This window comes from Lissotriton vulgaris, chromosome 8 (assembly GCF_964263255.1).
Source record: "Lissotriton vulgaris chromosome 8, aLisVul1.2, whole genome shotgun sequence".
Taxonomy (NCBI): Eukaryota; Metazoa; Chordata; class Amphibia; order Caudata; family Salamandridae; genus Lissotriton; species Lissotriton vulgaris.
This window is the reverse complement of record NC_141696.1, coordinates 1,498,988,726-1,499,005,029: the sequence shown is the minus strand read 5'-3', so window position 1 is coordinate 1,499,005,029 and position 16,304 is coordinate 1,498,988,726. Positions and strand designations below refer to the sequence as shown.

At 45.7% G+C, this 16,304-nt stretch overlaps 1 protein-coding gene across 2 annotated transcripts in view; it reads right to left on the bottom strand.

Moving 5' to 3' along the window:
- Positions 1-16,304, bottom strand: part of GRAMD1C (GRAM domain containing 1C) — a 1,543,720-nt gene that overhangs the window by 978,229 nt on the left and 549,187 nt on the right. For both annotated transcript variants that reach the window (XM_086935588.1, XM_086935589.1), the window contains one exon: positions 887-967. In XM_086935588.1, the coding sequence (XP_086791714.1) occupies positions 887-967 (81 nt within the window). The remainder of the gene's footprint in view (positions 1-886; positions 968-16,304) is intronic.

Here is a 16,304-nt window from a genome sequence, read left to right as displayed (position 1 = left end):
GCCACTGCCCGAATGCTCCTCACAATCCTCACCACACGGGCAGCATGCAACGGACCCGCTGCTGCCCGATTCTTCTTGGAGAACCCTACGTCCCGAGGGCAGCTTTCTCCTTGCTAAGCCGTTGCCCTTCTCTCTGGGCAGCGCACTCCGCTTAGGCCACTGCCCATCCACAAGTTCCCAAGGACAGCGCTTTCTGTACACACCGCTACCCAACTGTGAGTTTCACATGTCCAGCGTGCTCACTAAACGCCACTGCCTCAATGTGTCACTGTAGTCCCCCCACAGCTTTAGGTCCTGGGGCAACGCAGTCCCAGCACACCGCTCCTCCATGCTGGCTCCCAAAAACAGTGATCCAGGTGACCCCGTGGCGGCAATCTTCCAACGGCGATGAATGCTTTTCATAGCAGCAAAGGCAAAAGCTTTTTTGGGGGCATGCCCTTTTACCTTGTGGTGCACCCAGCGGGCCCCCGCTGATTGGTTGCTTTAAAACTCGTGGACCAATCGGCACCCAGAATTTTACCCGGGCTCAGCTGCTCAGTTTTCGCCAGTTTTACGGGGATTTTCACTGGTCCGGCTGCACCTCCTCGCCCCGCATTCTTTCTATAAAAAGGCTGCCTTGCGGAAACAGCTTTAGCTACTATATTTCCATTTACCACTACATTTAAACACCTTTACAAGGTCACTCACCCTGAATACTTAGGTTGTCGGGACATAAATACTATCTCAACATTTTGAAAATGCGTCCTTATCACTGAAGGCTAAATTATGACAGTGAAGTATGACATCATTAGACCATACTACATTAATGGTCTGAATGGCACATTTCTTAGATCATACACAGTTTTTGGAAATGTTTCTTTCCCAACCGCCTGTGCATTTACCTTACCTGATCGAGAAGCACATTCTGCCACATTCGAAAGATGCTCAAGTAGCTTCTATCTCTGGCCGCAAATGACGTGAAGAAAAACTGTGGGGAGGGAAAAGCAAGTGTTATCATGCCCACCTTTGTTAAATACGTGAGCAGCAAAACATTACATACACCAGTAATGACAAATCTACCATACACTTGCTAAACCGTTTACACCCCAAATACATTTATGTTATGCATTATGAGGATGATGTGGAGGGAGTGGGAAATCTTAGTCCCACTAATACGGTATTATCCACTAGACCATCGAATGAACAGTCCCTACAGCCAACTCCACTGATAAATAACACAGGAGTGCCTATAATTTCAAAAAGAGATGATAGGAGAAATTGTCATCAACTATGTTTTTGGAATGTGGCCGGGCTAAAAACAAAGGTGATAGATCATACCTGGATTGATTTTGTCGAGGAGATTGATGTATTAGCTGTCCAAGAGACCTGGATCATGGACCCCATACATTTAAATGGTTTTAGATGTTTTCATACCCCTGCAATTTCATCAGCATATGGGAGAGCCAAGGGGGGTTTATGTTTTTATGTGTTGAACCTCCTGAATTTGGAAAAATCTGCTCTAATTGGTAATGACGCTTACAATCCGGTCCTGTCGCTTCATATAGACAGGACACTTTGTTTGCTGGTGGTTAACTTTTATAATAACATTCCATTCAGTAGATTTGAGGAGGTAGTGAGATCTATCAACACTATTGTACCGAACATTCAGGCCGCATCGCCTAGATAAGTGTGCATCTTATGGGGAGGGGATTTTAACTGTAATATTTATGATCATGTAGATAGCGGGTGCTGTGGTTTATCATGTGATAAGGACCATCCCTTTCAGCACTTTGCACATAATAAATCTGGGGACATTCTAAATGAAATCATGTTCGATACAGACTTGGGTTTTGGCAATATGTTAGGTTTTAAACCCGTGCCTTTTAATTCCACCTCTAATGGGCATGGAAAATCCTCAACTAAAGATTTTATTTTAATGTCCTGTAGGTATGCTACTAGATCTAAGGCTTTTGTCACACATGATATATCGAGGAGTGATCATTTCCCTTTAAGCATATCCATTAGGTCTTAGAGAAATATAATTGATCAAACATCTGTATTTATTGGGAACCTCAATGTATCTAGGCAAAATGGATATGCCCTAAAATGGGACAAGTTGAACCATGATACTCTCACAGGGTAGGTCATTACAAATTGCAAAGAGGAGGTCAAGGCGTGTTTAGATGTAAGTACCATGAACAAAGACATTATTAGTGGGTTTCAGACAATTTCAAAGTACATTAAGTAGGAATTGTCTATGAAATTTCGTAAATCAAATAAACCTAAGCCTGGTTGGTTTGATGCAAAATGCGTAATGAGTATAACGTGGCTTCAACCCCTTCCATGCTCATGACGAGCTCAGCTCGTCATGAGGCCCTGTGCTCATGACGAGCTCAGCTCGTCATGACCACACCCGTTTTCATTGACCTACAGCACAGGAGGGGAGATTTCAAAGAGCAGCCAAGGTTCTAAAGCTAAGGAAAACGACTATTAAAAATGAAGTGTGGAGGGATTTACAGTCAGCATCAAAGCTAAAAGACTCCTCTGCATTCTGGAAGGCGGTGAATGCACCCTTTTTGATGGAGAAACACAGGGCTACGATTGAGATAGCCATTAGCGAGGCAGAGTGGTTGGAGCATTTTGAAAAATTATATAGTAATTCAGTTCACACATCAAGGGAAGAGATGGAGCCCGTAGCTAATCTTACACAATGTCCAGAGGATATGAACCTGAAATTTGAGCTGAGTGAGGTTAATCTAGCCATAGAATTGAGCCTGCGAGGTAAGGCACCCGGACCGGATGGCATCCCAGCTGATCTTTTTAATCACAACATTTTATTGTGGGGTCCCCTTGTAACTCAAGTTTTAAACGCTTTCAGTGCAATCATCCCTTTATCCTCCTGGTATGAATCAACCCTGGTCCCCATTTTTTAACAAGCATTTGCAATGCAATAGGTCTCGCATTAGGAAAGTTTGAGCTATTGGTATTGTAAATTACTTTTTTTTTAGGTTTTGGTTTTGAAAATTGCAAAATTAATAGCTTTGTCATTTACAATGCCATTAGTTATAACTTTCGCAAATGTGACACCTATAGCATTTGTAATGCAATATGTGTTGTATTTACGTGACTTAAATGTATTGCTATTACAAATAACAATGGCTTTTAATTTTTTAAAATAATTAATATTCAAATAAAAGTTATTGTAATTTATAATGGCAATAGCTTAAACTTTTGTAAATAACTTTTGTGAAGATTATGTTCAGTGTATTTTATTGTGACGAAAATCCAAAAACAGAATTGAAATATTAACATATTTTTGTGACATTTGTAATAAAGCTTGAAACATTGAGAAAACATATTTGAACCAGTGATGCTGTGGATGCGCTGAGTGATGCTGCGGCTGCGCCGAGTGATGCTGCGGCTGCGCCGAGTGATGCTGCGGCTGCGCCGAGTGATGCTGCGGCTGCGCCGAGTGATGCTGCGGCTGCGCCGAGTGATGCTGCGGCTGCGCCGAGTGATGCTGCGGCTGCGCCGAGTGATGCTGCGGCTGCGCCGAGTGATGCTGCGGCTGCGCCGAGTGATGCTGCGGCTGCGCCGAGTGATGCTGCGGCTGCGCCGAGTGATGCTGCGGCTGCGCTGAGTGATGCTGCGGTTGCGCTGAGTGTTGCTGCGGTTGCGCTGAGTGGTGCTGTGTTGGTGCTGATTGGTGCTGTGGTGGTGCTGAGTGGTGCTGTGGTTCCGATGAGTGGTGCTGTGGTTCCGATGAGTGGTGCTGTGGTGGTGCTGAGGTGGTGCTGAGTGGTGCTGCTGGGTGGTGCTGCTGGGTGGTGCTGTGGTGGTGCTGCTGTGGTGCTGCTGAGTGATGCTGTGGTGGTGCTGAGTGGTGCTGAATGATGCTGTGGTGGTGCAGAGTGGTGCTGTGGTGGTGCAGAGTGGTGCTGTGGTGGTGCTGAGTGATAATGTGGTGGTGTCGAGTGATAATGTGGTGATGTTGAGTGGTGCTGTGGTGGTGCTTAATGATGCTGTGGTGATGCAGAGTGGTGTTGTGGTGGTGCTGAGTGATAATGTGGTGATGCTGAGTGATAATGTGGTGGTGCTGAGTGGTGCTGTGGTGGTGCTGAGTGGTGCTGTGGTGGTGCTGAGTGATGTGGTGGTGCTGAGTGATGTGGTGGTGCTGAGTGATGTGGTAGTGCGGAGTGGTGCTGGGGTGGTGCTGAGTGGTGCTGGGGTGGTGCTGAATGATAATGTGGTGGTGCTGAGTGATAATGTGGTGGTGCTGAGTGATAATGTGGTGGTGCTGAGTGATAATGTGGTGGTGCTGAGTGATGATGTGGTGGTGCTGAGGGCGAAAGGCACAAAAAACGAGCATAAGAGGGCAGAAGGGCAGAAAAACAAGGGAAAAACAAATCTGGCAGAGGGCAGAAGGGCACAAAAACCAAGTCTAAAAGAGGGCAGAAAGGCACAAAAAACGAGAGGGCATAAGGGCAGAAAAACAAGGGAAAAACGAGTCTAACAGAGGGCATAAGGGCAGAAAAACAAGGGAAAAACGAGTCTAACAGAGGGTTGCAAGAGTTTGAAAAGAACTAAGATTGGCTTTCCGAAAAAGTTTTTAAAATCTTTTTCTAAATTTAAGGTGGTAAACGATGAGTTATTTCAGCGCGACGGAAGGTGGGGGATGAAGGTGGGGGGGGATTGGGTGAGCCCTGATAAGAAAAATTCCTCTGAAACAAAGTTAGTAAGTAGACTGGTGTAATGGATGGCGAAATTATGAGCCAATGACAAATTCATAACAATCTATTGAATTCCTCATTGGAAGATAACCCTCTGCTTTTGAGAAAACAAAAAAAGTATGTGTAGCAGTCTTAGTGACTGAAGGAAGAGACTGCAAATAAATCACAATACCTTTGAAGAAATCTCACTAATTCTATGTAGCACGGCATATGAGTCGGAGAAAAGGAGCCAAAAAAATAGTAAAACTGATTTAGAAAACTGCAAGGAGTTTGTGAAAGGACCAAACCTATTGTGTAACCAATGAATCCGTGCCAGAGAAAACACACTTCTTTCAAATACTAACTTAAGGGCTTTGAAGGAATTGACACTACTGGTATGAGTAGCAGTGTACGAATCCGTGGAGAGCAGCTACTGGCAGAGGCTTTTCCAGGCGGTAACAGGCACGAAAGGACACCATTATGATTCTGATCACGAACGGTGAGAACCACTGCATTTGACGAAGCAAATTCCAGAAATGTCACGACTGCTCTGAATTAATGGAGGCATACTGACAAAGAAGACTGGAATTTTGTTACGGTGCAAACCTAACATTTGAACAGCTCGCGCATTTGGTCTGGTTGCATTGGAGGTTGGATCAGTTCTCAGAGGTCAAGTCAATGGCACTTCCGCGCAATAACACAACCATCTAATTTAGGGGGGGGGGTCGCATTGGGTGCATGCGGCTCCCGGGCCGTACAGTAATATACTGTATTAGACCCAAAGGAACAAATGCTCCCAATAATTCTGCTGTCTACTGGATGCACTGCTAGCGGTGAACGAATCGAGAACCCTTTCAAAATCTTTTACTAATTGCTTAAGGAGAAAGGAGCAGGAAGGGACAAATAGCACTTGCACGCCACAACATTCCACAGCTGTTTGTTTTTAGGTTTTCATAAAATCACAATGAATCCCACATACTCTACCCATCCTTTTCTGTGGATAAAAGCACCAGCCGTGGAAAGCAACACTGCTACAGCACAATAAAAAGTAATACTGCTTCAATCTCTTCTGTGTCTCAATGGAAGCTTAATACATTTTCAAACAAGTATTACCTAAAAGCAGAGTGGGCTGTTTACGAAGCTGGACCCGTAAGGACTTTGATACTAAGGCAGCCATCGTTGCCGAAGATGGAGGTCCGAACTCTGGGTACTTCCAAACGAGGCGTGGAATGCAGGCGAGAGAGGTGGGCTCTACTTCGATAGGCATGAGCCTGCGAAGTTCCGGCAGATTCCCCGCCTCTGTAGCAGGGTAGCGGTGATGTAGGTCGTCCAGAGCGCAGCACCTTGGAGGCAGAAGGAGCCCACAAGCAAGCAGGGATTCCGGGAGAAGATGCGGTTCTCGGTAGAGAGCAGGAAATGCATAACGGTGCGAGGAAGCAAGAAGAGCCCGGTGAGTGGGTTACGTGTGTGGGTGTAACTGTATGTGGGTGTAACTGTGTGTGTGCGCGTGTGTAGCTGTGCGTGTGTATATGTGTGTCTGTGTGTCCCGATGCATTGTGCCTGCGTGGGTGTAGGTGTGTGTGCGCATGCATGAGTGTGGCTGTGTGTGATTGAGAGAGGCTGAGAGAGGCTGTGAATCGGAGGCTGGGGATGTGCACGGCGCCGTGCGCGCCCACGAGGACAAATCTGAGACAGCAGAGGCGCGTGGCCGAACGCTGTCTCAGATTCCAAGGAAACTGAATACAATAGTTGTCGTGATAGACCGCATGCTACGCATGCGCAACTCTAGCTCGACCTAAAAAGGGGACAGGTCGGATCCAGTCTGCTATAGACCGATATCTTTACTTGATTCAACAATTAAGATTATTAACAGAGTCTTGTTACTAAGGCTACAAGACTGGGAGGTAGACCATTCAATTCTTAGCGATCTACAGTATGGCATTCGCAAAGGCTTGGGCACAATTGATCAGGGGTTAAATTTGAATGTGATGATTGGCAAATACACTAAACCCAAGAGGGGAAGGTTGTATTTAACGTTTGTAGATTTAACTGCAGCATTTGATTCTGTAATTCACGAGGAACTTTGGAGAATTCAAACTAATATGGGGTGGAAAGTTCGATAGTTTGATTTCTGAGGCAAATGCTAGGATTCGCTATGGGGTGGGAGTGGAATGCACCAAGCACATTAGGGTGAGGAGTGGTGTGAGACAAGGATGTGTTCTGGCACCCTTCCTGTTTATATTATATATTAACGATTTGGGAAGTACGCTGGAGAAGGAGTGTAAGGACCTCCCACAAGTGGGTAAGAGACCTATACCCACAATAATGTATGCTGATGATGCGGTCCTTATCAAGTCAAGTCAAAGATCTTTATTCGGATTTAGATAACATCCATAAAAGTACATAAAATCACAATGATCATCCAAAACACATAATGCCACAATCTTTTGTTTAAAAAGAACTAATAAAATCACATAATAAAATCACATAATTCATCATAATGTATAGTTACAAATAACTGCATGGGTAAAAATATCAGTACATTTTTAGGGCACACGATAAGATACACAACAATTTAGAACGATTCAAAAATTAATGTCTATAATAAGGGCAGCTACTTGTGCAAAATGAGCAATGTGCAAACTAAGCAAATGGAGTGCAAAACTTTTCAAGCCATATTCAGCGACACTTTTGAACGAACAGCAGCTTTAAGAAAACAACTGACTCTAAAAATTACTTCATCAGAGCTCAACCTCAGTAAATCACCAAAGGCTAAGTTAAAATCGGGCTGGGCAGTCTTACGAAAATATGGCATTAAAAAATGTTTAGTATATTTTATATAAAAAACACAAAAAAGCATAAAATGTAAAAGGCTTTGTTTCCCGCCATGGTTACAGGGACAGTTTAGGTTTTCTAAATTTCTGTTAAAACCTATTGGGAAGCATAATAGATTTTTAATGCTCCCATCCCTGAACCGAAACAGCAGGCTCCTGTTCCATTTACTCATCTTTCTACACAGGTAGCCTTCGGGCAAGTCAAAAGGTTATGTACCTTATAGTGGCCGGTTTTACAAGCTCTTTCTTTCCCCTCTCGCTGTTATAAAGATTACACAGAGCCTTTTTTACTAAGTTCTTGTGTGTGCAGACTATTGTGTGGGGAGATGTAAATAAATGCCCCTGCTCCACACTCACTAGACTTTTTTCCACCGCCCCGAGCCATGGTATGTGACTGGCCCGATCACATTTTAGACAATCCATAATGATGTCACGGGTCAGTGACGCAGCTGGATTCATCCATATTTTCAACCAAAACAGAACGGGTCTAGATCTTATAAAATCCTCTGTATACTTAAGGCTCAATTCTCGGTGGCACACAAAAGTTGGGGCAGAAATAACCCCCCCCCCCCCCAAAAATCTTCCTACAGAACCTATTCTCCACCGTCTGTATATTGGTGCAATTCCTGTAACCCCACACCTCGGCGCCATAGGTTCCTGTGGGTAGGCATTGGGTCTTATAAATTTGTAACAATGATATAATAACCTCAGCATGCAAGGGTTGGCGAAGAGAGGTTACAGAATTTATAGCTTTACCCAATTTATTTCTCCCCTGGGCAACATGAGGTTGCCATGAGCCAGAGTCAGCGAACAACAGTTCTAGGTATGGGAAAGTGCTTGTGCTTTTTAAAAAATTGTTCCCTGTTAAAATTTGATTCATCTTATGTTTTTTTGGGCCTCAGCACATTATAAATGATTTGTTAAAATTTGTGCAGAGGCCAAGGTCTGCCATATACGTAACAAAACCTGAAATTAAAATTCGCAGTGCATTAGGTGCATAAGCACTGCGTCATCCGCATAAAGGAGGGCGGGAAGTGGTCTACCATTGACTTGCGGGACATCAGTTGTTAGTTTACACACAAAACTGCTTAGTTCATTTATATACAAAATAAAAAGCAGGGGGGCCAGAACACAGCCCTGTCTGACCCCCCTGCCAATAAAAATATCACTGGAGACTTCACCGAGGGTATTCAAATGGACGCGTGCTCTCAAATCACTATGCAAGTGGGCCAGAAAGTAAACCAAAGATTCAACTAAACCATAATTCAACAAAACTGATCATAAACGGGAGCGGTTAACAAAATCAAAGGCAGAACTTAAATCCATAAAACCTAAATAAAGAGGGGATTTTTTGCAATAGTGTACTTTGCCATTAATACATTTAAGTTTAGGCATTGTTCCACAGTACCCATGTGGCTTCTAAAGCCTGGATGGCATGGGTGTAGGATGGAATTATCTTCAGCCCAAACTCTGATCCTGTTAAAAAGGACCCTACCTAAAATCTTCAAGGTGTTGTCTAATAATGATATCGGACGATAGCAGGCAGGGTCCGATCTATTGCCTTTTTTAAAGATAGGCACGATGGTACTATTTAACTCCTCTGATCTTATTTTAAGAGTATGCTTATAACTAGCCCTCAGTCTCCTCACAGCAGACTGATCTTGCGGGTCCGCTGTGAGGGCAGCCCTTAGTTCCCGGTTGGCTTTAGAGCATAAGGAATCAAACCACCTCGGATGTATATGATTGGTAACTCGAGCAGGTTTGGAAATCTCCATTTTTATAGCCTTAAAAAAGCCCGTAAAAGCCTCGATGATAACATGTTCGGGACTGTCGGTGGATAGACAGACTGACACTAGTTGGGGGTGCTTTTGAATGGTGCGAATTAAGACTCCCTTGTTATCAACCCCCCTCCAGACCACCCTAAGTTTGTCTGTGGATGCCGCTAAGTTTTGTGCCCCAATTTCTCTCTTGTTCCCCTGTTTTTTGATGGCTTTAAGGCGAATTCAAATCGGGTAGTGGTCACTATAGGGCACGTTAACAACCTTGGCCTTTAAGAACAATAGTTACTTACCTGTAATCTGTAGTTCTCCAGTATTGGTGTCTTTCATAGATTCACATGCCTGAATCATTCCCCGTCGTCGGAGTGGGAGTCCCACGGTACATAAAAATAGCAATAGTATGCCATAATTATACAGTAAATACCATTAGAGTAAACCAGGAAGTAAAGTAGCCAAGCTACAGTAGGAAAAAAACTTCCACATCTATGACTATCCTAGTCATTTTGTATAGTCCAAACTATAGCCAATCAGGCGCCAGCACCCACCAGAATGTTCTCCCCAGAGGCTCAGGCTCTCAGATTTTCTCGCAAGGAGTGAAGGTAACCCAAAATAGCCCAACAGAGCCTCTGAGGGGAGGTGGGCGGGTTGCATGTGAATCTATGAAAGACACCAATACTGGAGAACCACAGATTACAGGTAAGTAACTATTGTTCTTCTCCAGTATTAGGGGTGTCTTTCATAGATTCACATGCCTGAATCAGAGTAGCTAGCAGTACATCCTTGTCAGGCAGATAAGCATGTTTGTCCAGCTTGCCAGTGAATAGTACATAAAACAGTATTATAGAATATACACATATTGTTTACGTATAGTAGAATACAGATCTGCAAGCAAATGTAACAAACATAGCATAAACAGAGCCTGACAGTAAAAAAGGAGGTGGGAAACAGAGGCTCACCTTATTTGAAAAGGTTCCGCAGGACTGCTCGGCCCACAGACGTATTTGCTTCGCTGGCTGTCTCCAGACAGTAATGCTTTGTAAATGTATGGCGACTAGCCCAAGTAGCCGCTCTGCAAATTTGCTGAATTGGAACTCCAGCAAACAAAGCCGTTGATGAGGATATTGCTCTTGTGGAATGAGCTCTAGGAGCTGTTTGCAGCGGTCGTCCCGCTTGCGTATGGCAAAATGCAATGGCAGACGAAATCCATCTTGCAATTGTCTGTTTAGAGACTGCCTGCCCCTTACGAATAGTCCCATAAGTGATGAACAGCTGATTGGAAGAGCGCAAGGCGGATGTTCTCTGCAGATAGAATTTAAGACATCTCTTGACATCCAAGGTATGCAATGCTTTTTCTGCTTGTGATTGCGGATTAGGAAAGTATGTTTTTAGAATTATAGGTTCATTGAGGTGGAATTCCAAGGGTACCTTGGGAATGTACTTTGGATTAGTGCGGAGCACCACAGAGTCGCTTGTAAATTGTAAAAAAGGCTGTTGAATTGTAAAGGCCTGGAGGTCACTGACTCTCCTGGCGGATGTCAATGCCAGTAACAATGCCACTTTCCACGAGAGATATTTGAGGTCAGCCTTGTGAATGGGTTCGAAAGGATGACGCATAAGTTGTGCCAAGACCACATTGAGATGCCACATTGGTGGAGGTCGGCGTATTGGAGGAAACATCCTAAAGAGTCCCTTGAAGAATTGTTGTACAATCCTAGTCGAGTACAAGGAGGTAGTACCGTCTTGCCGATATCTGGATATCGCTGCCAGGAACACCTTTAAAGTTGCGTGAGAGAGACCTAATTTTGCCAAATGTAGGAAGAACGGTAGAATCTCTTCCGGTGTTGCTGAAAACGGGTGAAGCCCGTTTGCCTGACACCAAATGCAGAAACGTCTCCATTTAAAACTGTAAGTCCTTATTGTGGACGGTGCCCTCGCCTTGGCCAGTACCTCTTTGCATTCTTCTGGGATGTTCAAGTGGGCGAACTCCCGGTATTCAGGCGCCAGGCTGCTAATTTCAGAGAAGCTGGATCTGGGTGACAGACCTGACCGTCCTGCATACTGAGTAGGTTCGGGATTGGATCTAATTGAATTGGTTTGCACTCTGATAGTAGGAGGAGTTCCGTGAACCAATATTGGCGTGGCCATCTGGGTGCAATTAGGATTAGTCTGCACGGTTCCTTTTTCACTTTCCTCAGAACTCTGGGTACAAGAGGGATTGGTGGAAATGCGTACGCATAACTTAGGGACCAGTCCAGAGAAAACGCATTCCCTTGAGAGTCCTTTTGGGGATGCCAGCTTGCAAAGAGCTTGCATTTGCTGTTGGTTTTCGTAGCAAATAGATCTATGTCTGGGCGACCCCACAGTCGAAAGATGCGCTCCACCGTCTGTTGGTGAAGCTCCCACTCGTGAGTGGAGACCTTCGTTCTGCTGAGTGTGTCTGTAAGACATTCTCTATACCTGGAACGTGCACCGCTTGAAGATGTACATCGTGTTCCAAAGCCCACGTCCACAACTCCTGGGCTTCCTGGGAGAGGAGGAGAGATCGAGTTCCCCCTTGCTTGTTGACGTAGTGCATGCTTGTTGTGTTGTCCGTCTTTATCAACACATTGGAACCTTGAATGACTGCATGAAACGCCTTGAGCGCCAGGAAAATAGCTCTCAGCTCCAAGCGGTTTATGTGCCAACGCTGTTGCAGGGCAGTCCACTTGCCACTGATAGTGAGGCCTTGAAGGTGCGCTCCCCAGCCCTCGAGAGAGGCATCTGTCGTGATGGTGAGGCTTGGTGGTTCTTGGAGAAACGCAAACCCCCTCTGAAGATGTCGTTTTTGCATCCACCATCTTAAAGAGTTTTGCATTGTCGGTGTGATCCTGATCATATCCTCGAACGTTCCTGTGACCTGTAGCCATTGCTGGGTCAGTTCTTCTTGTAGGGGCCTCATTCTGAGGCGACAGTTCGGTAGCAATGGGATGCAAGAAGAAACCATCCCCAGAAAGGATTTGAATATCCGAACAGAAACTGACTTTTTTGACAACAGTTTCTGTGCCATGTCCTTTATCCTGAGTTGCCTTTCCTCCGAGACAAAGGCCCGAAGTCTCTGAGTGTCCAAAGTTGCTCCCAGGAAGGCTTGTCTTTGTGACGGTTGCAGTTTGGATTTTTCGTGGTTGATGGAGAGGCCTAGGGATTTGAACAGGTGTAGACACTGTTGCAGATGCGAATGAACGACTACTCGAGAACTGGCCTTTATAAGGCAGTCGTCCAAGTATGGGAATATTTGGATTCCCTGTAGCCGGAGATGTGCCGCTACCGGAGCCAGAACCTTGGTGAAAACTCTTGGCGCTGATCGTAGTCCAAAAGGAAGAACCTTGAATTGGTAATCCCTGCCAGCCACCCTGAAGCGCAGGAACTTTCTGTGACGAGGTAGAATTGGAATATGGAAATACGCATCTTGGAGATCTAAAGTGACCATGTGATCTCCTGCTGCCAAAAGATGCAATATTTCCTGGAGCGATAACATTCTGAATGTCAGTTTTTTCAAGTATTTGTTCAGAGCGCGAAGGTCTAGAATCGGGCGCCACTCTCCATTCTTTTTCTTTATCAGAAAGAATCTTGAGTAAAACCCCATTCCCTTCATCTTTTGAGGCACGCTCTCGATCGCTCCCTTCTGCATTATTATTCTGATTTGAGCAAATAATTCCTTCAGGTGAGCTGGGGGGGGTCCTTTTGGAGAAACGTTTGGGGGAAAACTCTCGAATTCTAGGGCATGACCCCTGGACACTATGTCTAGGACCCATTTGTCTGATGTTATTGACTGCCAACTTGAGTAAAATTTGGATATTCGCCCTCCAATTTTTTCTTTTGAATAGGGCAGCGGTGGCGGCAGGTGAAAAATTTCATTGTCTTTTATCTTTCCCACGGTAATTTGCTCTACCCTTGTTTTGGGGATAGGAAGGCTTTCTTTGGTTGTAAGACTGATAGCGTTGAGTCTGGTACCTTTGGTTATTTTGCCTGTAAGAGGATTGCTGGCCATATCCACCTCTGGTAGAGGACACTCCCCGTCCTCTCGCTCCTCGAAAGGGCGGCTTTCGAAATTGAAGAGACACTAAGGATTTCGCAGTTTCAGAATCCTTCTTTATAGTTTGCAAGGCTTCCTCTACCTGAGGTCCAAACAGATATTCACCATCATATGGTAAATCCAGTACTTTATGTTGTACTTCTTGCCTAAAAGAAGTAGATCGCAGCCAACCCTGCCGGCGAAGAACTGCAGCTCCTGCCAGCTGCCGAAAGCCTGTTGAGGCCACATCCACAGCTGAGTCAATAATCTCCTCCGAGATTCTTTGGCCTTCATGAAGGATCTTGAGCGCCTCAGACTTTGAAGGTTCAGGTAGAAGATCAAAATATGGTGCGATATCAGACCACATTTGCCGGTCATATCTTCCTAATATGGCCAATGAATTTGCCGCTCGAACTGTCGTAGCCGCCATTGTAGAGACGCGTTTTCCTATAGAATCCAAGCGTTTGCCATCCCTGTCAGGAGGGGCCGTCAGCTGGGATGAAGGATTTCTAGCCCTCTTCTGTGCCGCTTGAATTATTACAGAGTCCAGTTTAGGCTGTCCTATAAGGCATGCTGGAGATTTGTCTGGTGCCCTGTACTTCTTTTCCAAGCGTGGTAGGACTGGAGGAATGGATGCTGGTGTTGCCATGACCTTAATTCCCTCCTGCCCGATGAAATCAATAATGGGAATTGACTTAATCTGTCTCTTTGGTTGGTCTTTAAAGTCATAAAGAAAACAATCCTGCTCTTTATGTTCCATATCTATATGAAAACGTTTAGTGGCGCGTTCCATCAAGAGATGGAAGCCAACCACGTCCACCGGTGGAGAAATCGAAACTGCTTGGCGCGAAGGGGAAGGTGTGTGCTCCTGATATTCATCCCACTCCGACTCATCTTGAACTTCACCTTCCTCCCTTTGTTCCTCCTCCTCAGAAGACAAAGGTTCGGCTCCTTCCGCCTGTACCTGTGAAGCAGGCGATGTAGGAAGTACTGACTGTAAATTTGGAGTCGGAACTTCAGTATTAGGAGTAGTCGGCTCTGAGCCCGCTGGTTCTGAAGGTGGAAACCTCCTGTAGTAATCGTCCAACATGTATTGGAGGTTGGACAGTAAAGCCATAGGCACTTGAGTGAGTGGCACGGAATCCACCTGGGACGGCATCTGCCCCGCTGGATGATCTTCCTCCTGCTCATCCTCCTTCAACTGGATATTCAATTCGGAAGGACTTGTAGCCACTCCAAACCTCTGATCTGTTTCTTCCTCACTATCAGAGTCCAAAAGACGGTCAGGAACTTGTGTCGTCGGTTTTGGTGTAACGAAAACCGTAGACGGAGACCATACTTGTAACGCGGTACAGGATGAAAACTGCGGCGTCAAAGGCGCGTTTTCCGATGTGTCAGTGGCCCGTATTATAGATGCCTTTGAAACTGTCGTCGACAGGGTGGATTTCGTCGACGGTACATCCTTCGATGACGGTACGCCCTTCGTGGACGGTACTCCTTTCACCGACGATACGCCCTTCGTCGACGGTACGTCCCTCGTCGACGGTACACCCTTCGTCGACGGTGCGCTCTTCGTCGACGGTGCGCTCTTCGTCGACGGTGCGCTCTTCGTCGACGGTGCGCTCTTCGTCGACGGTGCGCTCTTCGTCGACGGTACGCCTTTCGTCGACAGTTTCATCTCCGTCGACGGTATGCTCTTCGTCGACGGTATGTTCTTCGTCGACGGTATGATAGTCGACGACTGGGCGGCCGTCGTCGGCGGATTGATCTTCGTCAACGGGATTTTAACCGTCGACGTGGAGGCCTTCGTCGACGGGACGCTAGTCGTCGTCGGAATGACCTTCGTCGGTGGCAGCGCCGTCGACGATAGTGTCGTTGCCGATCTTCTCGATGACGGCAAGGCTTTCAGATTCGATGTCGACGAGGAATCGCCAACGGCCGTCGTCGACGAGATAGGCCTTACCGTAACGTAGACCATAGTTGGGGAAGACGCCGCCGTCGTCATGATCATTGACGATTTAGGAGATGAGAAGGTCATCGTCGACGTGGATGAAGCAGCGGCGGAGGTCTTCGTCGACGAGCTGACGGTGGAAGGCGTCTGAAAAAACGAGTCCTGAGAAGAACTCTGGACAGTTTTTTGAGGCAAATTCTTGACGGGCTTTTTATGAGAAGAACTCTCCGAGCCCCTGCCTGAAGAGGCAGCCCTTGAACATAAAGGTTTGTCAGAACCCTTTGTAGGTTGATTTTTCTTAGCAACCTTAGCCTCAGAAGATGGTTGATGTTCAGACGCAGGCCTCTTCCTAGATACTGAAGTGGAACCCGAGGCAATACTGTCCACATCTGACATAGCCTTATCAGAATCCTTTAGCCTTTGTAGCCACAAAAGCAATCGACCTTCTCTATCTCTGAGGGTCTTTGGAGGAAACTTCCTGCAGATCTTACAGTCTTTGACTAGATGATCTGGGTAGAGACAATATATACATTTCTCATGAGGATCCTCTTTAAAAAGCCGGAGCTTACCACAGGATTCGCAGGCTCTGAACAGAGACTTCTTTGAAGACATTTTGACCAGAAAGAAGAGATATTCCCAAAGAAACTGAGCAGAGCTCAGGGAGACTCCCTTCACACGACGTGCGGTAGAAAATCTGAGAGCCTGAGCCTCTGGGGAGAACATTCTGGTGGGTGCTGGCGCCTGATTGGCTATAGTTTGGACTATACAAAATGACTAGGATAGTCATAGATGTGGAAGTTTTTTTCCTACTGTAGCTTGGCTACTTTACTTCCTGGTTTACTCTAATGGTATTTACTGTATAATTATGGCATACTATTGCTATTTCTATGTACCGTGGGACTCCCACTCCGACGACGGGGAATGATTCAGGCATGTGAATCTATGAAAGACACCCCTAATACTGGAGAATAGGAGATCTCCTAAAAGAGAGGATATGAATAC